General features: G+C 44.5%; 1 protein-coding gene across 2 annotated transcripts in view; it reads left to right on the plus strand.

The window, feature by feature from the left end:
- Positions 1-22381, plus strand: part of ILF2 (interleukin enhancer binding factor 2) — a 92042-nt gene that overhangs the window by 4047 nt on the left and 65614 nt on the right. For both annotated transcript variants that reach the window (XM_069218106.1, XM_069218105.1), the window contains exons 3-14: positions 9210-9252; positions 9401-9505; positions 10376-10453; positions 17183-17285; positions 17378-17443; positions 17878-17994; positions 18320-18398; positions 18795-18882; positions 18977-19038; positions 19124-19238; positions 19701-19791; positions 19880-20068. In XM_069218106.1, coding sequence (XP_069074207.1) covers positions 9210-9252; positions 9401-9505; positions 10376-10453; positions 17183-17285; positions 17378-17443; positions 17878-17994; positions 18320-18398; positions 18795-18882; positions 18977-19038; positions 19124-19238; positions 19701-19791; positions 19880-20067 — 1135 coding nt within the window. In that variant the 3' untranslated portion in view covers position 20068. The remainder of the gene's footprint in view (positions 1-9209; positions 9253-9400; positions 9506-10375; positions 10454-17182; positions 17286-17377; positions 17444-17877; positions 17995-18319; positions 18399-18794; positions 18883-18976; positions 19039-19123; positions 19239-19700; positions 19792-19879; positions 20069-22381) is intronic.

A 22381-nucleotide genomic window follows, 5' to 3' on the forward strand; every position in this document is an offset into this window, starting at 1 on the left:
TATGTCTAGTTGATGGCACAAATGTGCTCATTGTTCTACCTGTCACTATTTGATGTGGAGTTAAATGATGATCTGATCCTGGGGTATTTCTCAAAGCAAAGAGTGCCAAAGGGAGGCAGTATAGCCATTTCTTCTTCAATGTCACACATAGTTTACTTATTCTGTTCTTGAGGAGGTCATTAAGGCGCTCCACAATTCCATTGCTTTGCGGATGATAAGCTGAGGACAATTTATGTGTTATTCCTAACAAGGTGGTGAGGTGAGAAAAGATATTATTGACAAAATGGGTGCCATTGTCCGATCTGATCCCCTCCGGGACACCCCATTGCGGTATTACCTCACGAATCAAAAAATTAGCAGCAGATTTGGCATCACAGTGAACACAAGGTCCTGCTTCAATCCACCTTGAGAATGGGCAGACTACAACTATCAGATAGCGATAATGATTGCATCTGTCAATCATATCAATGTAGTCAATGTGCAGTTCCTTAAAGGGACCTTGTGGGCGAGGTATTGTGGAAGCTATTACCTTAGATGTGGGATTTGGTGAATACTGCTGGCACACTGTGCAGGTGTGTATGTACATTGTAATCATCTCATGTAAGTTAGGGACAAACCAATCCTGACGTATTTGGAGGGACATATTGTCTCTAGCAGTATGTGACGGAAGATGTAGCTGGTTTAGAGCTATCAGTAGCAATGCTTGGGGCATGACAGGCTTCCCTGTTGATATTTGTCTGTATATTAAATCTGTTCCTGTCTGTGTGCATCCTCTGGCTTCCCACAACTGTTTCTCATGTTCTGGTGCATTTTCTTGTATCTCTCTTATATGCAAGTGAGCTGTCTCTGTGTAATGTCTGGATGCATTCAAAGAGTCTGAAGATGTCAATGTTTCACTAGCTAACAAAACTGTGGTATGTGTATCACTAAGAGGGCGTGTTGCTGCATCTTTGGCTGCCCAATCTGCCAGGGCATTTCCACGGGACACAAAATCCTGAGCATTAGTGTGGGCTGTGCATTTCACTACTGCAACTGCATGTGGCAGTGTTAAAGCTTGTATCAAGTCCTCTAAAAGGGGGCGGTGCATGACAGGGCTTCCATCAGACTTGAGAAATCCCCGTCTATTCCACCGCATAATGCTGGAATGCACTGTTGTAGTAACATAGGCTGAATCAGAGTATACTGTTATTGTTTCTCCTTCCCCTTGTTTGAGGGCTGCCACTAAAGCTACTAATTCAGCAGCCTGGGCTGAATATTGAGATGGCAAAGTTATCTGTTCAGTTATCTGCAGTGTGTCTGAAGAGTTGTGCTGCATAGCTCTGACCACTGCAGCACCTGTATGTCTTACCCCTGTGTCCTGATCTATTGTGGAAGAACCATCCACAAAATACACAACACTACCTGGAATGGGGTCTTCTGTTGCTGGGCTACACTCATCTGGAGTATATGTGGCACAATCATGTGCATCATCGTCAGTGTCTGAAATGGGGTGTGCAAAGAAGGTAGCAGGATTGACTGTGTGGCATTTAACCACCTTCAAGGATGGTAATGATAGTATTATCTCATAGCCTGATACTCTCTGTGTTGTTAGTGTTGTTTTAGCTTTCTGGATTATTGCAAACGCAGCATGTTCAGCATACAGTGTCAAGGGTGCACCCATGACAATGGGAGCACTTTTCTCTACTGCAAAGGCTGCTGTGGCTAGTGATTGTTCACAAGGGTAATGACCTTTCATGACAGAATCAAGTAGGCCACTAAAATATGCAATTGGTTTGTGGCCTAAAGGATACTTTTGGGTGAGGACAGCCGTCATCACCTGGCCATTACAGTGGCAAAATAGAAAAAACTCTTTGGTATAGTCTGGTGTTCCTAACACTGGTGCATTTGTTATCTCTGTTTTTAGCTTACTGAAGGTTTGTTTCATCTCCGTAGTCCATGTTATCCTGTCTTTCTGTGTTTTTGCCTGTTTGATAGATGCAAGCAGTGGGGATATTAAAGTACTGTAGTCAAAAACCCATTGTCTGACATAATTACATAAGCCTAGGAACTTCTGCATTCCTTTTACAGTCTCAGGTTCTGTCATCTGTTGAATGGATTCTGCTCTCCCTGGCATAACTCTACGGCCTGATGCTGATAGTAGTTGCCCCAAGTATTGAACTTCTTCCTGGCAGTACTGTAATTTGTCCCTGTCTACCTTGTAACCTCTTTGAGCAAGGGTGCACAACAGGGACACACTGTCCTTTCTACACTGCTCTTCTGCTGGACTACAGATTAGTAGATCATCAACATACTGCAAGACTGTGCTGTCACATTGAAAATTGGCGAGGTCATTCTTGACCGTCCTGTTAAAGACACTAGGGGACTCACAGTACCCTTGAGGTAATCTGGAATACAGGTACTGTGAACCACGATAGGAAAATGCAGTCAAATAATGACTGTCTTGGTGCAGGGGTATGCTGAAAAATGCATTCTGCGTCTATGACTGTAAAGTACCTAGCATCTTGGGGTATGTTGGTTAGGATGATGGAAGGATCAGGTACTATAGGGAATTCTGGTATCACTATGTCGTTAAGGGGGCGCAGGTCTTGAATCATGCGCCACAAATTTCCCTTGGCCTTCTTTATAGGGTAAATTGGGGTGTTGCAGGGGGATACACCTGGGTATATGACTCCCTGCTCCACCAATGCCTGTATAACAGGTGCAATGCCCTCCTCTGCTTCTTTGGATAGAGGATATTGTCTCACTCTTGGCAGTATTGCTCCTTCTTTCAAAGTTATTCTGAATGGTACTGCTGTGCGGACGAGGCCTACATCATAAGGGCCTTTTGTCCATAAGTTAGAGGGTACCTGCGCAAGGTCATTATCTTTGATAGGACTGGAGACATTTATTGGTATCACAGGCCTTGTCTCCAGTGTGGTGCGTAAAAGTACACTGTTTTGAAAAAACAATCTCTGTCCTTCTAAAGTCATCAGCAAACAACTGGTCATCTGATATGTCGCCCACCTGCATGTTGGGATCACAAAAGATGACACATGCCCACATCACACCAGTGTGGTCACTTGCCATCAGGGTCCCATAGGTGGGGGACACTTCTAGAGCCTCTATTTCCAGAATGAGGTTTTTGTCTAATGTTTCAAAACAGGGGCCCTGTCGTCTAAAGAGGAAGTTTTTGGGTAATTCAACTAGTTTCCCTGTCAGTTCTGGTGTTTCTGCTATGATGGTGTACACTGCTCTAGTAAAGGCTAAAATGTCTACAGGTCTGGCTCTAACTTGGTTACCATCTGGGGGGTGTGTAACCATTGTCATGATGCGTGTACTAGATACTCCAGGTGTTGAACAGATCATAGTCCCATCCTCTTCAAAGTGAATAGTCATGTTTAATTTTGCCATGAGATCACGTCCTAGCAGATTAGCTGGTGCATTTGGGGAGAATAAGAAACATCCATCAACATATCTCCCCCCCTATTTCCATCTCCACAGATTTAGTGAATGGAACCCTCATCACAGCCCCGGAGAACCCCTGTGTGTCCATTGATAAATTTGACAATGGCAGTCCCTTCTCACGGATACAGGACCTAGTGGCCCCAGTATCGATGAGAAAGGTGTATTCCTTGTCATTTATGGCTACCATCACAGTGGGTTCCTCATCTGGCCTGTGGGTTACCGATAAGACTGGACACATGAGACTTCTCCTTGGGCACCTTCATTGGGCATATCCTCCCATGTAGTTTTGCTGGAATGGGTTCCCTCCCCTGACAGTTATCCCTCCTTGTAAGTTCTGGTGCTGCAAGGTGGGCTGCACTGTCTGCTGTGGCCCATACTGTATTTGGGGCACTGATTGCTGTAACTGTTGAGGCTGTATCTGTGGTTGAGGCTGCATTTGTATTTGGGGCTGTGGGAGATATCACTTGGGGACTCATGGCAGGTTGTGTTACAATGCCACCAGGCGGTACCATTTGTTGGCCATAATTTGCCCTGGTCTGGTTGCTAAGTTCATCTTCCTTTTTAACCCTACAGTCTCTAATGAAATGTCCTGTCATTTTGCAATAGTGGCATGTCTGTCCCCTCTGGAATGTGTTTACTCTATTTCCCCCAAACCTTCCTTGCCCTCCTCTTCCATTATTCCTGTTATTGCTTCTCTGGGCATACTGGTAGGGTTGCATTGGGGTGCCTGAAGGAGGCATTCCCAGGGACACTGCAGCTAACTGGGTGGTGGCAGTGGCAATTCCTTCCTCTGTTTTCTTGGCTAGTTTCTGTTGGACCAATTTAGCTGCTGCTTTCTCTATTTTATCTTTCTCACTCTTTTCCTTTTCTTGTCTCTTCTTACAAAAATGTATTATGTGTGCTTGTATCTCTGTCCATGGTTTGGCCTCCAAGGCCACTATATTATCTAATTTATCCTGCACTTCAACTGGCAGACCCTTTTTCACTATATTGAAAAATAGTATTGCATTCTGTCCAGTGACATCCTAACTCTCCCCCAATTCCTGTGTCCATTTTTCCTTCATTCTGCTAAGGAATTGGGCTGGGTCCTCATTTGGCTGCATTGTTTGTGCCATAAGGGACCCAATGTCTGGCCTGTCTGGATACATTTTCCTCAGTTGCTTCCAAACAATTCCCCTTACTCTATTAAAGGGTGCCCCATCACATTTTGGGTTAGTTAATGTCACATCTTTTACTCCTGCCTTTGTGAACAATGTGTCTGTCTCATCTCCTATAAGGGAACTTAGTAAACTCTTAATGTCCCCTATTGCAAGAGTAATCCCTGCAGTATGTTTTTCCAGAGCTGCTATCCATTTCCCAGCACCCTCAGCAAGTTGTGGCAACTGTTTTTAAAGATTTTCTTTGTCCATCTGGGGCCATGGTATATATTGAGGCGCCCCTGGGCCCTTGAATATCAAGGGCAGTTGTGACAGGACTGTAGTCCTATTGCCAGTAGGGTGACGTGAGTCATACTTACAAGCATATCTCTGCCACACTCTTAAACTTTTCTGCATATAGGGATAATCCCAATAAGGATCCCCTGCACCCTGAAAAATGCACCTTTCTGCATTAGCCATGTCTCGGGGTTCAAAGGAACCCTCTCGCGGCCATGGTGTCATCTGTGATGCCAGTCCTTCTGTCCAACCTGCTAGGTTGTCAGTAAAAGGGACAACATTATACCAACTATTTTCATACTGAGCTACTATTTCATTGGGTGTCAAATTAATGCCAGGACATACAGGGAATGCACGTGCCATGTCTTTTCTCAGTGTCATTTTTCCTGCCATATCAAATGTTCCCTCTTTCATATGGGCGTGCATGCGCCCCATCAAATACTAATCTCTGTAATTCTCTTGGCTTCTTTTGTAAAGTCTGTCCTGTCTTACTGTTTTCGTCTCCCTCACAGGCATATTGTGACTGTTCCTTGTTATGATCCTCAAGAAGGGACATTCTTTTAACATGTTCAGTGATGTCATCTAATGCCCCCTCTGATACTTTGTAGGATTTTTCTAAACCCATATCTTCTTCATCTAAGCTGCTATGTGTGTAGACTGTGTCATCTAGTCCTTCTTGTTCAATTATTTGTGGGATAGTGTGGGCTCTTGACTGCCTCAGGGGTCCTTCCCCCTTTTCCCAAGCCGCTCTTTTGTCTACCCATCCATCTTCCTGCTCTGTGACCCACTTGCCTACACTATTACCTTCTGCTCCTGAGTGCATGAACCTCCAGCACCCTGTGGGAGGACTTTCTGGTGTGAAAGCGAACCTTCTTGTCTTATTTGAAAAAACCGAGTGCCAATATTAAAAAACACCTTCCTTTTTTCTAGCCCCCTCCATTCTCTGTACCCCTCTTGATCCCTCATTAGGTATACCTTCATTCTTTCTAGTGGGGGACATCTCGTCCTCTAAATGAAGTGTAAATGTAGCATCTACTGTCCCTATGTACTTAGTACTGTCCCCACCTGACATTTCCTGTGGTGTACTGGCCATTTGAGGACATGGAGATGGATCAACATATTCTCTATGTTTAGAAAAAGATTCTAATGGTGGGCTATACTCTGGGTCTGTATATCCCACAGCAGGGGGATGTGAAGAGATAGGTAATGAGTGTGGGGCACCAGGTTGCAAAGTATACATGCCCTGTACCTTTGCACTGCCTAACCTTAATGGCACATCTTGATAGGGGGGTGGAGGAGCCGAAGGGAGGGTTTGAGGCTTTGTATTTGACTCATTCATATTTGTTTCACAAAAGACCCTCCATTGGTCTAGTGTGATCTTCCTTTTCTCTAGTTTATTTCCCTTGTATTTGCTCTGTAGGAAGGTGCCCATGTGTTATATTATTGTATTATCAAGTGTGCCCTCCTTGGGCCATGCATGTGCAAGTTTTAATGTTGCTTTGTGCCATTCCTTACAGTATTTTCCTATCCTGTCCCTGTCTCCTGAGAACACTTTAACCATGTGTTCTAAAGGAGACCCCATGTCTGTTTAGTGAACTTAATCTTTTGTACCATATGTTTCTCACTCTAAATGGACTTCTATTTACTTCCTAGGGTATTTCCAGACTTCACATAAACTATTATTAGGCTATGAAGGTGAACATCAGATATTCATATATATATAGCCCTAATCTCTTTAAAAACTTTGTTCATTTACATATATATTGGGTAGGTGCATTAATGTGTGGCCTAAGTGGTTTGTTTGCCTGACGCAACAAACAATAATGTTATTGTGATATATGTATGTTTATAAATTATTCATATCCTAAATTCCATACTGGGAGGTCCCTAATAAATGCATATAGTAAGAGGTCTAATACTAAAGATGAGTCTGTTATTATTGCAGAGAATTCACGTGACTGTTGCCCATGGTTCCACTGAAAAATTGCAGTAACTTCAATATATTCACTTTCCTGCCACAAGGTGGCACCAGTGTCACACATGAAAACAAATGTAAAACTTTACTCTTGGAAAGACAACTGCAACAGGTTTTGTAGATTTAAAAATAAACTCTTTTATTCTAATTATGCGAAGATCCTGTTCACATTTATCTGAAAGGTAGTTAAATATATTTGTATGTATAGTAGCTAATAATTCTCCTTCTATTTGTATATCTTCAATAGATGTGTGTATGTCCCAGTCTATACTATATGATATTTCATCTGGCCTCCAATATTGACGCTCTATAGTTTCATAATGGGAATAATAGTTAGTAGTGTCAATATTTGTTATGGGGTTCATAAGGCTACTACACTACTTTTAACTTGGAGGATAATGTCCTTGTATTAGTTCTTTGAATATTTTGTTTATAATTGTCTAACAGGCATTTCTCTTATGTCAATGTAGGTTGTTTTTAAGGCCTAGAGGTGATATACTATAAATACACAAACTTCTGACTTTAAAAAAATTATTCTATGGTATTGATATTGCTGATCTACTTAAGGTCAATTCTGTTGCAGAGGGCGACAGCCTGACTGTTATAAAAATGAATAATTAATTCAGGGATGTGGAATTAATTAGTTGACTTTTTTGGGACAGTACTTCACTTTTGAGTATACTGTTATGACTTAACCTTCATAAGAATAGGAGGTCTGATACTTATTCCTAACTTATACACTAAATAACAAACTTATATATTGACATTATTATGTGGCCACATTTCTGTCTATACATGCATATACATACACAGTACATTTTAATATACATACACAGTAATTCTTAATTTCATACTAGGGCAAACAAAATACTACTGGTCACTTCCCTCTGGATTCATAGAGGGGACAACTTTTCACTATTTTCAACAAAAAAGTGACTTCCAGATCTAATATCTGGGTTAGGTTGACATGAGTGGTGTTTAAAACATACACTGACTGCTCAGCCCCCAAGCCCAACACTACTCCTGACCACTTTTGACTTACTTAGTCAAGCTCCCTGTATCTTCCGGATTTACCACCGGGATCCCTTAATATTATCTCAATTCATACACAATCTTGCATGCAAACACAAAAATTACATACATTACAGTGTCAAAATTGTAACTGTCTTTATAAAATAAAAGGAACAGACCTCGTACTTTGTCCACTTCACTACCTTCCACAGAGACCGATCTGTCCCCACGAAATCAGAGATTTTTACATAAATGTTGGCATCTCCCTTACCTCTTTAAAAAGTGCGCAAATCACCTCGTGGAGACAGGCAGGGCCCCCAGTCCAGCAGTTGGTGGGATCAAAGTAGAGCTCCTGGCTGGCTCGCCAATATGTTAGAGGGAAATCTGTTAACAAAATGAGACAGATCAATTTAACACAATAATATAGGTTTAATCGATTTTCAGCTGGGAACAACAGGCAGTCTCAACATAGAGGCCATGACTGAAGTTCAAAGTTCTGGTTCAAACACCAGTAGCATTTATACTGTAAAAACCACAAAAAACTGTGGTGAAGAGTTCACCATTGACGTAAGCAACTACAAGCAGTACAGATAAGATAATAAGGTGCCTCTGGAAAGAAGCACATGCACTTGTTGGCCTCATGGGTGGGTAAGTTACACTGACGTCATTCACCATATCTATCTTTCTGCACAACAAGAGATTATATGTTGCGTGCTGCTCATGGTAGCCCTGCCTTGTAAATACTTATCTGACCCTTTACACAATTCCCCTTAACACGATATGAATGACTTGTGGTTTTTAGGACCCCTGTGCTAAGGAAGGATACACCCTTCTGTTCCACCCTGTTCATGCTGAGTGAACATTATGAAAGCAACAGTTGGTGCAGCTTTAAAGAAAAACTCTCATTCTAATGTGGCTGGGGCCTCTTGTGTGTTTCAGCACAGCTAACTTAACAATGTAGCATGTATATATGTTTCCTAACTAATAAGTGTTTGTTTGTCCTAAATATGACCTGCCTTTTCTATTGAACCCACAGTCTGTCTTTTTTTAACATGTCGTGTATTAAGCCTTTCACTACTTACATTGGTTTACAACTATCTAGCCTAAAATGCTTGTATTGGTATTTGGGAATTTATGTTTGTTTGTATATGATGTATTCCTATTCTTCCTACATCAGGTGCAGCAAGTTATTTTTATAAAACATTTCTTTGACATCTCTGCATAGATTTTGACTAACCTCTGGTGTGTTCGCGTTGTTTCTGCAGCACCGATAATGTTAATTGCTTGTTCATTCATATACTGTATCTGATCCAACAGTGATTTAACAGATGTTACCTTCTTTTTAGGTTTAGACCTTTTGTTCCACACATCCCCTTTGACTTCTACGTGGTAAGTGGTCCGACAACAGTGTTGTAGATTGGCTTGTCTAGCTATGGTGCTTGCACTGTAAGGGATTGATTGAGCGTGGATTCTGGAGAAAATATTTGCACCTGTACACTGGTTAATAAATTTTAATAACATCCTTTTCCTTATTCAGTGCGAGATGGCCTTCCCTCGTGTGAAAAGTGCCCCCGACGAGACTCCTTTCAGTGACGCATTGTTAAAGAGGAACCAGGACCTCGCACCCACACCAGCAGAACAGGTACTGCTTTTTAATTTTCGTGCTTCATTATAGACACATTGCGCTGTCGAATATCATACCTATAGAGACTACTTCCAGTAGTTGGTTTGTTTGGGTGGTCTGAGATAGGCAGTCAGTTTGTGTCCAAATGGAATTGATTTTGTTGTGAAGAAAAGGGGGGGAAATTATAGGGACAGGCGCTAACAGAATAACAACAAAACATTTCTTTAACAATAAATAGATAGTAAATATGGTGCTCCCGAGCGGAGGGTCCTCCCAGCACCTCCAGTGTTTCTCCAATAGGAAAAACCAAACTGATTCAAAAGGCCAGGGCACTCGTATGAAATAAGACAAGTCTGTACAGTTAGGTTCTTGGTCTTTGGAGAATCAATATATAATCCAAACAGAGTTAAAGTTCAGTGTCTTTATTCTTGTGCGAGGTTTTCATACATGTTCATCACATCAGAAAGATTCCATATGTGGTCATCAACAACAGCCGTGTTTCGTCTCTGAGAAATTAATCTCATTGACTTCCTCAGGGTAAAATATAAGCAAGGTGTTAACATGCATAAATGGCTTATCCTAATCAAGTAAAACTCTTCAAGAAAATGTACGATCAATAGAGAAAGAGTAGTGGGTATCACGTGACGGGGGCAAAACACTATTATCCCCCAGTCTTCGTGAGGGAGTACTCATAAGTCAGCACGTATGGATCCAAAATCTTTTACGGTGCGATCTATAAACAAAACAGTTCTTTCGGGTAAATTCTTGTGTTGGGGGCGCTGCGTCTTGCTCCCTGATAATTAAGCTGGCGTGTATGTAGAGAATAAGGATGTGGAATTGATTTTGTGTTTGTTTTTGCTTATTATTTATTTGCGTGTTCCCCTTTAGGCATCAATACTCTCCTTGGTCACAAAGATCAACAATGTCATTGATAACCTCATTGTGGCACCAGGAAATTTTGAAGTGGTGAGTTGACATTGAAAATAATGAAATCTTTACATACTATCACAACGAGTTTTATAACTATTTAAGTACATGTCCATTAACAAGAAGGGGGGGAATGGACAAAGAGTCCCAATGTGTAGTTAAGGGGGAATGGGGGTGGGGGGGATTTGTCAGTGTGGAAGGATAAAAGGATTGGTTAGTACCTTGGGAAGAGCCGTAAGGATTTGTTTGCTGACTGGGTAAGATGGTGCACATGATAAGTTCACCCTTTTGAGAATGGCCATTACATTGAAAGGGTGTATGGAAAAAGTTGAAGAGCTTGATACTGTGATAAGAGTTCAAGTGGGATAAGGCGGTGGGCTTGAAAGTGGCATTGTTAGGGAGATTTGCTGGGGAGTTAGTGGTACTTGTTGCTGGCATTGCTTGGAGGGTATTGATCGTAAGTTAATTGGACTGATGTGACACTTGATTTGATGTTGGACATGGCATGTTTGTTGGTCTCAAGATTATCCATCACTGGGTTGTGGGTGAATTGGAGAAATCTTGTGACAAAGTGCAAGCATCCCATAAATTTCTCTGCATTTTGAAAGGTGTTCAGTACATATGTGAGGTTGTGAATTTTTGTGTGGGGGTATTCAGGGTGTTCGTATTAAGCGATGTGAGCCTTTACGTGGCAATACTTAAATAAGCAATATATTGGTTGTCTTTTATGTGACTTTTATGGCAAAGGGGGGGGGGGGTCATGCTGTGGGCCAGAGTGGAACACACATTCTAATCAAGTGTCCAGGTAAGGGCTCGCCTGTCCCTTTGAGTATTTCTGCTTTGGTAATGGGTTGGGTTGAGGTCACCTAAAAGGAGTAGGGTGGAAAGGGTAATGATAATGTGGCCTCAAAGGTCATCAAAGAATAAGCCGGTGTTGCCTCTTTTAGAAGAATCAAGCAAGGACTCTCTAGAGGTAGCTGTGGATGAGCAGCAAAGGTTTATCTAGAGAGGGTGTAAAGCCCTTGCAATACCACAACAGTCACACAGCAACTTTTCACACCTGAAAGGAATCACACAGCGTTACGAAAATAAAGGTACTTTATTACAGTAACACTGAACTAGATTACTTCCAGGTGGTCCCGCACCTGGAGGTACGTACACAAGATATATTTATTTGTGTGTGTGTGTATGCACACACACATACACATACACACATACACACATACTCTATAACAATTGGGAATTAGCTTAGCCTAGGAAACAACAAGCGTTGGCAAGAAACTATAGAAAATAGCTAGGGCCCTAGGGGGAGGACCAAACCATATACTAAAATAGTGGAATGTGAAGTCCTCCACCCAAGGATTTGGAGTCATTAGAGGGGAGCTGGAAAAACACAGCACCTCAAGAGGTGAGTACCTGAGTGACACCCCCCCCCCGAGAGCAGAGGTAAGTTCCTGGTCTTCACAAGGACTTAGAAAAGTAAATTAGCAAGAGCAGAACCAGACCAGAGGAACCCAAAGGTGGATTCTGGAAGACAAGGACCTGCAAAAGAAGGGGCATAATCTGGTCCAGGGTGGAGTGTCCAGAGTGGGCAGGAGCCACTACCCACCCTTCTGTGGATGAAGATCTGGGTCGACGGGAGGTAGAAGATAAGCTGTGGAGCCCAAGAGCTGCAGAGAAGTCCCTGGAGCCATGCAGATGATGTCCCGCATCCGTTGCTGGGTTGCAGTTACTTAGGGGTCAGGAGGACCAACAACAACAAGCCTTGGCAAATGCAGGGTGGAGCACAGAGTTGCAAGGCTGAAGAGGACCAGCAAGCCCCAGGGGACTACCCTTGGATGGGAGTCTGGGTTGGCCCTCGCAGCTGGGAGGGCCAGCAGAAGCAGTTGCAGCCCCCAAAGGCAGCAGGCAATCAATCAATCAATCAAAGGATTTATAAAGCGCACTACTCACCCGTTAGGCTCTCAAGGCGCTGGGGTGGGGGAGGGGAGGGGGGAGCTACTGGTCGTAAAGCCATGTCTTGAGGTGTTTCCTGAATGTCAAGGGGTCTTCGGTCTGGCGAAGGTGGAGCAGTAAGGAGTTCTCGGTCTTGGCGGCTAGGTAAGAGAAGGATCTTTCTTGTGGCGGATGCAGGGGACGGAGGTGAGGGCGAGGCTGGCCGAGTGAAGATCGGGGGTGTGGAAGGTGAGTCTGTCGTTGAGGGATGCTGGACCTGTGTCGTGGAGGGCGTTGTGTGCGTGGATGAGGAGCTTGAAGGTGATCCTCTTTGATACTGGTAGCCAGTGTAAGTCTCTGAGGTGGGGGGAGATGTGGTTGCGACGTGGGACGTCAAGAATGAAGCGGGCAGATTCGTTCTGGATTCTTTGCAGCTTTGTTTGGAGTTTGGTGGTTGTTCCTGCATATAGGGCATTTCCGTAGTCCAACCAGCTGCTGACCAGGGCGTGGGTGACTGTTTTCCTGGCTTCAATGGGGATCCACTTGAAGATCTTGCGGAGCGTGTTGTAGCAGGAAGAGGAGATGGCGTTGACATGCTGAGTGTGGAGTCCAAGATGAATCCCAGGTTGCGTGCCTGGGTGGTGGGTGAGGGTGCGGATCCTAGGGAGGTGGGCCACCAGTTGTTGTTCCATGCTGAGGGGTTGGTGCCAAAGATGAGGATTTCTGTCTGGTCTGTGTTTTAACTTGAGGCGGCTTGATTCCATCCAGCTGGCGATGGCGTAAAGTCTGTTGTGGAGGTTGTTCTTTGCAGTTGTAGGGTCTTACGTGAGGGAGAGGATGAGCTGAGTGTCTTCTGCGTAGGAAACTGTTGATGCGGTGGGTTCGTGTGATGTTGGTGAGTGGGGCCATGTACGTGGGGTTGAGCGATGATCCTTGGGGGACGCCACAGATGATTCTGGAGGCTTCTGACGGGAACAGTGGGAGGCGGACTCTCTGGGTTCTGCCTGCGAGAAATGACGAGATCCAGTCGAGTGCCATGTTGCGGATTCCAGCGTTGTGGAGACGTGTGCGGAGAGTGTGATGGCATACTGTATCAAAGGCTGTGGAGAGGTCCAGGAGGATGAGTGCTGCTGTTTCTCCTTCGTCGAGCATGGTCCTGATGTCGTCTGTGGCAGCAATGAGTGCGGTCTCGGTGCTGTGGTTTTTGCGGAATCCGGATTGGGAGGTGTTGAGCGTTTTGCTGTCTTCCAGGAACCAGGCTGGGAAGGGGAGGAAGGAGATCGGCCGGTAGTTCTTGGGGTCGTCTGGGTCTGCTTTTGGTTTCTTCAGCGGGGCGTTGACTTCTGCGTGCTTCCATCTTTCTGGGAAGATGGCTGACTCGAAGGAGCTGTTGATGGTTTTGCAGAGGTGGGGGGGCGATGATGTTTGCTTTATTGAAGATAGTGTGTGGGCAGGGGTCTGATGGTGATCCGGAGTTGATGGAGGCCATGGTGTTGGCGGTGTCTTCTATGTTGACGGGGGTCCAGGTGTGGAGGAGGTGGGTGTTGCTTGGGGCGTTGGGTTCGTGGGTGTTTGTAGTCAGCTAGTGCGTCTGGGGGTTGAAGCTGTTGTGGATTTCTTCTCTTTCGACAGAAGTGGGTTGCGAGTGAGTTGCAGAACTCCTGTGATGGCAGGGGTTCGTTGGAGCAGGTCCTGGGAGTGGAGAGCTCTTGGATGATGCCGAAGAGCTCTTTACTGTTGTGAGCGTTGGTGTCAATGCGGTTTTTGAAGTGGGTCCTTTTGGTGGTGCAGATCAGTTGGTGGTGTTTGCGTATGGCATCTTTGAAAGCAATTTGGTTGGAGTTGGTAGGTTCAAGGTGCCAGGTTTTTTCCATTCTGTGACATAGCCGTTGGTCTGGGGTGAACCAGCTGGCCTTGGTTCTGTGGCGGGTGTTTTTTTTTGCAGTGTGAGGGTGTTGGTGCAGTCTTCTATCCAACGATGCAGGTTGGTGGCAGCTGTTTTGGGGTCCCAGGGGGTGTGGCCCGGGCGAGGGTGGAAATCAGTTGATCCGTTGATATTTTGCTCCAGTTGCGTCGGGGGGGGGGGGGTTGTGTGCGGTGGTGGCGGCGAGTGACTGGTTTCTGGTAGGAGAAGTGGATGCAGCGGTGGTCTGTCCAGCTGAGTTCGGTGGTTTGGCTGAAGGAGACGTGGTTGCTGGCTGAGAAGACTGGATCGAGTGGGTGGGTGAGGTGACGAGTTGTTTGAGGCCGGGGTTGGCAAGGTTGTCCAGCAGGCGTTGTTTTCTAGGTGAAAGTTCAGGTCGCCGAGGAGGATGTATTCTGTGGAGTCGGGCGTTGGCACTTACGATGTTGGCAATGGCGTCGCAGAATTGACAACGGGGGCCTGGGGGTCTGTAGATCAGAGTTCCTTTGAGGGTGGTGTTGGCGTTGATGTGGATTTTGAAGTGGAGGTGCTTGGCAAGGTTGAGAGTGTTATGGGTGCTACTCGAGACTTTGATGGTGCTTTTGTGTACTGTGGCGAGTCCTCCTCCTGGTTTGTTGTTGCGGTCTCTTCTGGTGAATTTGTAGCCTTCAGGGATGGCTATGGCTATGGCGGGTTCTGAGGCTGAGTTTGTCCAGGTTTCGGTGAAGAAGGCGATGTCCGTTGAGGTTAGTAGGTCCCATAGTTCAATTGCATGTTTGTGGATGGAGCGGGTGGTGAGTAGGATGCAGCTGAGGTGGTTGGCAGGTCTGTCGCGGTGCTTTAGGGTGCAGGTGAAGCGGCAAGCTTTGCAGGAGAAAGGTCCCTTGGTATTATTTGGGGAGGACTGAAAGCAAGTGGGGGGCGTCCTGGATTGACGGCGTGGAGGTCACTGGCAGTATAGCTGCCTGCTGCGGCTGCCATAAGAGGGGAGGTGGGAGGGTGTGGCAGCTGGGAGGCGGGAGGGATCGGCGAATGGGAAAGTGGGGGGGGGGTGGGGGCCAGGGCTCAGCGGTGGGAATGGGCTGAAAAAGGATAGAGATTCGAGGAGGGGACGGGGCTGTGGCGCGCATCGGCTGGTTGCTCGGAAGCAGTCAGGAGAACGGGCAATGACAGAGGCAGCAGAGTGGAGGCGGCACGGGGCAGCAGTGTGGTCAAGGGTCGCTTGACACAGTAAGTTGCAGTGAGGCCCAATCAGCACACCTGAAGAGGAGTCCCCCATCACTGGAGCAGCATGGAAGAGACTGTCCTTGCAAGGATTAAGTGCTGGGGCTACTTGAAGCCTGAAGATCCTTCAGCGCAAGAGTCAACAAGCCTTGGTTGCCACAAGAGTCGTGTGCACAGGGGTACTGCCCTGAAAGGAGAGGCAAGGGTTCACTGTCTCCCAAAATGGACAGAGGGCAGGGAGGACCACTCCAGACCACCATCTGTTTTGCAGGATCCGTGCAGTTCCAGAGGAGAACAGCTCCACGCAGCCCGACGTCGTTGCCTTAGATGCCTGCAGATGCAGGGGAGTGACTCCATCACTCCAGGAGAGATTCCTTCTTGGTGCAGCTGAAGTCTTGCTGCACCAAGAGGAAGCACAGCCATGGACATGTTGCAGTTGCTGGAAGGAGCTGGGGAAACAATGCTGCAAGGCAAGGTCTCGGGAGTTGCTGCCTTGTTGGTTCCTGAAGTGTCCAGTTGCGGTCACCTGGCCTCTCGGATGCTCCCAGGGGCCTATGCACATCTTGTTTTCAAGATGGCAGAATCAAGTGGCCACCTGGAGGAGCTCTTGGCACCACCCCTGGGGAGGTAATGAATGGGGGAGTAGTCACTCCCCTTTCCTTTGTCCAGAATCGTGCAAGAGCAGGGACCCGGGGTCCCTGGGTTGGTGCTAACTAGTTTATGCAGACAAGGCATCAAATGTGCCCTACATATCAAGCCTGTGGTGTGGGGAGGCTACCCTCCTCAGCCTTGTAACACCTATTTCCAAGGGAGAACGTGTTGCCTCGCTCTTCCACAGGAAATACATTGTTCTGCTTTCACCTGCCTGAGCTAGTCAAGCAGCAGGACGATGACCGAAATCTATGGGGTGGCAGCAGCGTGGGCTGCTAGTAAAACCCTAGAAGACTGGTAGGAGCAATACAGGGGGAGGGGGGTCCTCTAAAGAGCCCCAGAGTGCATGGAATCATGCCTCCAATACTGGCATTAGTATTGGGCTACGATTCTGACATGTTTGACACCAAATGTGCCCAGGTTTGGAGTTACCGTTATGTAGCTTGACCACCTGTGGCCAGTACATGGGTAAAATTGCTTTCCCGCACTTACAAAGTCCAGTGCATTGGAACTGGGGTTCGTAGGGGCACTGCTGCTCATGCAGGGGTGCCCTCACACAAACCTGCATCCCGCCTTTTGGGCTGAAAGGGCCTACCGTAGGGGTGACTTACAGTCAGAGTGTACTTTCCTACAGATGACAGCTTGAAGTATGGTAAGAGTGCAGCTCTGGTACGACAACACTCCTAAAGATATGTTTATCTAAAACATGATTTCAGTGGAAAAATAGTGTAACTTGGGTTAATACTGACACCTGCTTCATAGGAAGCCGAGCCCTACCTGTTTAGAAGCCCAATGCAAGTTTAATAGAAATTGGCAGTACATGATTATATTAAGCAAATAGGGCTTTGGTCCATCTGACCAAACAGCACAACAGTGACATAGCGCCCCTTTTATCACAAGGCATCCTGGATGATGAGTCATACGGTAATAGTATTTTTTTGCATCTGGTGGGTTGAGGTGTGCAATTATTATCTTTGCTTGTGGCCATGGTAAGGAGAAAAAGTAGCATATACTTACCTTTTTTACTTCTTTGCAATACAATTATTTTTGTACAGCAAATAGAAGAAGTTCGGCAAGTTGGTTCCTACAAGAAAGGCACTATGATGACTGGCCATAACGTTGCAGATCTGGTGGTTATATTGAAGATCTTGCCTACCGGTTAGTTCTACGCCGCAGGTCTGCGTAGTTATTTTATTGAGGGGATGGTGGTGAGAATTGAACTTGATGTCTCCTTTTTATCCTTATTGCAGTGGAAGCAGTTTCAGCTTTAGGGAACAAAGTAGTCGAGACGCTTAAGGCCCAAGACGCTTCAGAAGGTTGGTTGACCTAATTTTTTTTTTTTTAAATATATTTATTTGGTAATTTAGCACAATTAAACACCACAGAATTACTGCTTTTTAACTTGTTGCGTAAGATCTAGGGGGGTGTTTTGGCACTGCAGGCTCCAAGTACATTTCACTCTTACAGTACGTTTAAATAATTCATGGCATCGTCACCAAGTTTCCAATAGCAGCTTATGTTCAGTATGTGATGTTTCCCCTGGATTATTACAGGTAGTCAGATGATACGAGCACCTAATGGTGTGTATCTACACAATCATAATACGATTGGTTAGCAAAGGAACGCTGTGTTGTTGGGATACTGAGGCCCGAGACTATGTACATAAGTTGGGTAGATGGGAGCCCAGCTACAGGAGCGCTTCAGTTATGTGACTCAACATTATTCCAACTAGACCTATTTTATTTTGTAGAGTTGTTAATGGAGGTCAATGAAACTGGATTTGAAATCAGCTCTGCAGATGCCATTGTTAAAATTCTGATCACCACAGTGCCCCCTAACCTGCGCAAGCTAGATGGTGATCTTCACTGTGAGTACTTTGACCAATGCCCTTGTGTGACAATTTCTGGATCTATCCGTAAATGCCTATCTCCTCCCCATTTATGTTTTATTTTCCTTGAGTCCCTTTGTCAAACTGTGCACCGCTCTTGTTTGCCTGAATCTGCATGAGTATCTTCTCCTCGTCTAATTCATTTCTTGGTCACTCATTTGTGCTCTCTACAGATGTTGAGCCTCTACAATAAATATTGTTTCTTTTTGGTCCGTTCATTTCAGCGTTCCTGTCTGCTAAGCTTAGTAGGCAATGTAAGGATGGATTGAATGCTGTTAACTCATAACTTCTGTCTTTATTTCAGTGGATATTAAGGTGTTACAGAGCGCTTTGGCCGCCATTAGGCATGCTCGCTGGTTTGAGGAAAATGCATCACAGTCCACGTAAGTTACAACTGACTGGGATCCTTATCTACAATTCTTGCGTCTACTTATGTTCAACCGTGTTTGCCTTTTGTCTATCAAGATCTTTTTGTCTGCCTTTGATGCAATATCGTATGTATCATCTACATATCCTTTGAGTGACTCATTTAGTAAAAGATGAAACTTGACCATTTGGGGAGCACCAAGAAGCTTCTACGATAATGTTGTCACGAGTCATCGTTATGAAAAGCCTTTTTTTTTTTTTTTTTACCCATTTTGTGATCTTTAGTTAACGTTAAAGCTTTTTCTCGCAGTAGTAGTGTGTGTGTGTGTATGAATTGCTGCCTTCATTGTAATTTGTCACTTGTACATTCGTGCTGCAAGGTAATGCCTTAGTAAATATTCTTCTCTTTCCAGAGTGAAAGTTTTAGTCAGATTGCTTAAGGATCTGAGGAACCGGTTCCCTGGATTTGAGCCTTTAACACCGTGGATAATTGATCTGCTGGTATGTTTTAGTTGTTCACAAATTCAAATGTCAATCTGCTTATATCTTTGTCTACACAGTCATACAATGAGTTGATTTGTCCTTTCACCTTCAGGGGCACTATGCAGTGATGAACAATCCACAAAGAACACCCCTGGCTCTCAATATTGCGTTCAGGTATGACAAACGCTATACCTCATGGGTTGATAAATTAGCACAATAGCACAACACAGTGTTACTACAAAATCTGTTTTCCCTACAGGCGTTGTTTGCAGATACTAGCAGCTGGACTCTTTCTGCCTGGGTCTGTAGGAATCACAGACCCTTGTGAATCTGGAAACTTCAGAGTTCACACTGTCATGACACTTGAGCAGCAGGTAGGGATTGTACACATGCTGAGCTTCTTCATGCACCAAAATATCTCCAACTCTTTCATTATTGGTGAGTGACTCTTGTAGTGAAGGTTAGTGGGCCTCTTCTTTTATTTGTCTGAGGGTACAGTTTTAAATACCTTTCCCAAACTAAAAGTTTTATATGGATTTTCCAGGAAAGGCTTTTCTAAAATAACTATTCAGTAAGGCAAGTTTATTGGCTTGCTTTATTCCTGGGACGCTTATTCTCTCATTTTCACATGCTAATGCATGTTTCATTGTCAACATAGCCAACCACTTTGTCTATGGCTTACAAAATGGTCCAGTTTGGCCGATGTTTTAACATGAGTTATTTGTATTATTATTAGATATATGCAATTGTCTTTATGCAGTTGTGTTTTTTTTCTTAAGTGAAAGTGCCCTTTTGGATTAAGGTTAATGTGTGTGGTGTTTTTTTTTATTTTTCAGGACATGGTTTGCTTTACAGCACAGACTCTGGTCCGGATACTTTCACACGGTGGATATCGCCACATCCTGGGACAAGAAGGCGATGCTAGCTGTAAGTAACGTTGCATGATTCAACTGTAGACAATCGTCGAAACTGACGGTCTTGATGTTTTAACTCTAGTATGTTACTTTCCAAACAGATCTTGCCACTGAAATGTCAACCTGGGATGGTGTAATAGTTACTCCTTCTGAAAAGGCTTATGAAAAGCCCCCTGAAAAGAAGGAAGATGAGAAGGAAGAGGAGGAGGAAGAGGAGGAGACTGTGCCAGAGGGTACTGACGTAGCAGAGGAGGAGGAAGAAGAAGAGAGCATGGAAACAACTGAGTAAAGTAAGCTTGGTTAAATATTTTGCCTTCGAGGACACTTTAGATTTATTGGCAATAAAACTAGGGTTTCAAATGCGATGTCAGTCGAAAATACTGAACCAAATGAATTAATAGTGAACGCTGAGCATAAACTTAGGTTATATGGAAATGCGGCTCAAGGGCGTCAGAAGTTTTTGAAATAGCGAAACATGGATTTTTTCCCTTTGTTGAAATTGTAGGAAGCACTTTGTTATATTGTAGGTTTTGCTCTTTGTGAAGACTATATGCTTGTCTAAGGACACAGAAAAAGCTATTGTAAGTGCGCGCTTGTTATAACTTGTCACTTATAGTAAAAAAAAAAATCATTTTTTAGACACGTGCATCAAAGTGGTTAAGAGGCAGTCATTAAATCGATATTTCCATTGGAAATGCATGTTGGCTTTTCCAGCCGTTGTTAGAATATCTGCTGTTCAGTTCGACCTTAGCTTACCAATGGCTTAACTTTTGCTCTTTAATTATTTCAGTATGCTTAGCCAAACCGAAAAATATTCCCAAGGTATTTTATATTTGTTGAATTAACAAGTTATGGGCGGGAGCGTGAAATATTTTTGGGAATCCGGCAACTTGATGCCGTTTTGGAAAGGCTCCTATCCTGATAAAGCAGAGTAAGAACTTGCTTGCCTCTTATTACAGTTTTCCCTTGTAGGTATTCCTTCTGAAGACTAAAACCTTATTACATGTGGTATCCAAGAAAATGTTTGAGCATTTTCTTTGTTGGGGATAATTAAAATAAGCCAAAGAAATATTGATTTCGTATCTGCTTAATATCCTTTGTCATAATTTTTCTGAATAATCACAGGTTCCTTCTTTAGGGCAGCATTACTTTACCTGCTACGTATGCTAAGGGCATCTTTTATCAAGATCTTGTCATAGTGGGCTTGAACGAGCTCTATTGGGTACTTCAGCTGCTTTTTGCCCCAAAATTACTATCTTAAGATGTTCCAGACTTTCTTAAAATCTTGTAAATTAAAGCAAGCCTCGAATACCCCCACATTGTTGAGCTTTACAAATAAGGCAATGCTTACTCAAATCCCGGCCTCCCACCCCCCCCCCCCCCCCCGCCCACCGCCCCCCCCCCCCCCCCCCCCCTCCTCCTCCTCCCCGGTCCTTTCTCTGATCGCCTGAAACTTCCCTTCTGCAGGTTTTCTTGCTGAGCAAAAATTCTGAAGGTCAAGTATACTATTTGCTTTGTTACCGAGGAAATAGACGGTGCTGCCGCATAAAGTTAATTGAACCAAGCACCTTCTGATTTTGACACCTTTATGTTAAATCGAGGTACTCTGCCTAAAATATACCACATGATAAAATGCATTCTGCTCTCATTTCGTATTCCCATGCTTATTTTTTTTAAGTGTCCATATCTCAAAATCACCTTACAAATGCAATCATACTATATTTGTAATCCTTTTGTATCCATCTGATAAGCTTACCTCCGATAACAAATTGGTAACTCCACAGACCAGGGAATCACTAGTGCACAGCCCGATCCTATCCTCCTCGAGGGGAGCAAAAGAAAAATAAGGGAGAGTTTGCAGCGTCCCCAACAACCAAGGCTAGGGGGAGGAGAGGAAGCGACTACCTCCGCACCCTATCTCCCATCTATCAACAGCCTCTCGGCGCTGGACTACCCCAGTGTACAGCAATTCTGCACCTGGCTAGAATTATTCCCTATTGTGCAAAACAATATATCATTTTTACCACTCTTTTTCTGAAGCAGTCCCAGTAGGCAATGACGTGCCGTTTTTTAATACAGATTGTGTAGTATAATAAGATATAGGATTTTTACTAAGGCATTACTGTTGCCTATTCCTTTTCTTTGCCCCTCTGCTGCTTCCCAAACCCCACAGGATATTGTGATATCGATAGCAAGTTTTGCAACACAAATGGAAATTTTGTGCCACAGTTGATTTTTGTGGTATTATTGCACCACTTTAATTTTCTCATGCCCATCCATATTCGGCAATAAACTAATTGAAATTATTCCAGAAAGATATTCACTTTGACATGGGTATGTTTTAAAAGTATCGGTGAGTGTCTGTCTGCCGTACTTACGGTTGGGGTAACATTCTAGAGCATTGAACAAGCCAAACACGACAGTAGACTAAGGACAATGATCGTGTTTTCTCTGAGATTGTTCTGCCTTAGGCCTGTGTATTGTGGCTGCTGTGGGACACCAAATCCTGGTGTTGCCAGTTAGTGACCACAAAGGAAAGAAAGCCTTGCGTGCAGGAAGATATGAGGGCAGGATGCCTCCTGCGGTCTTGCAGGACGTCAATC

Source organism: Pleurodeles waltl, chromosome 12, assembly GCF_031143425.1.
Source record: "Pleurodeles waltl isolate 20211129_DDA chromosome 12, aPleWal1.hap1.20221129, whole genome shotgun sequence".
NCBI classification, from domain to species: Eukaryota; Metazoa; Chordata; class Amphibia; order Caudata; family Salamandridae; genus Pleurodeles; species Pleurodeles waltl.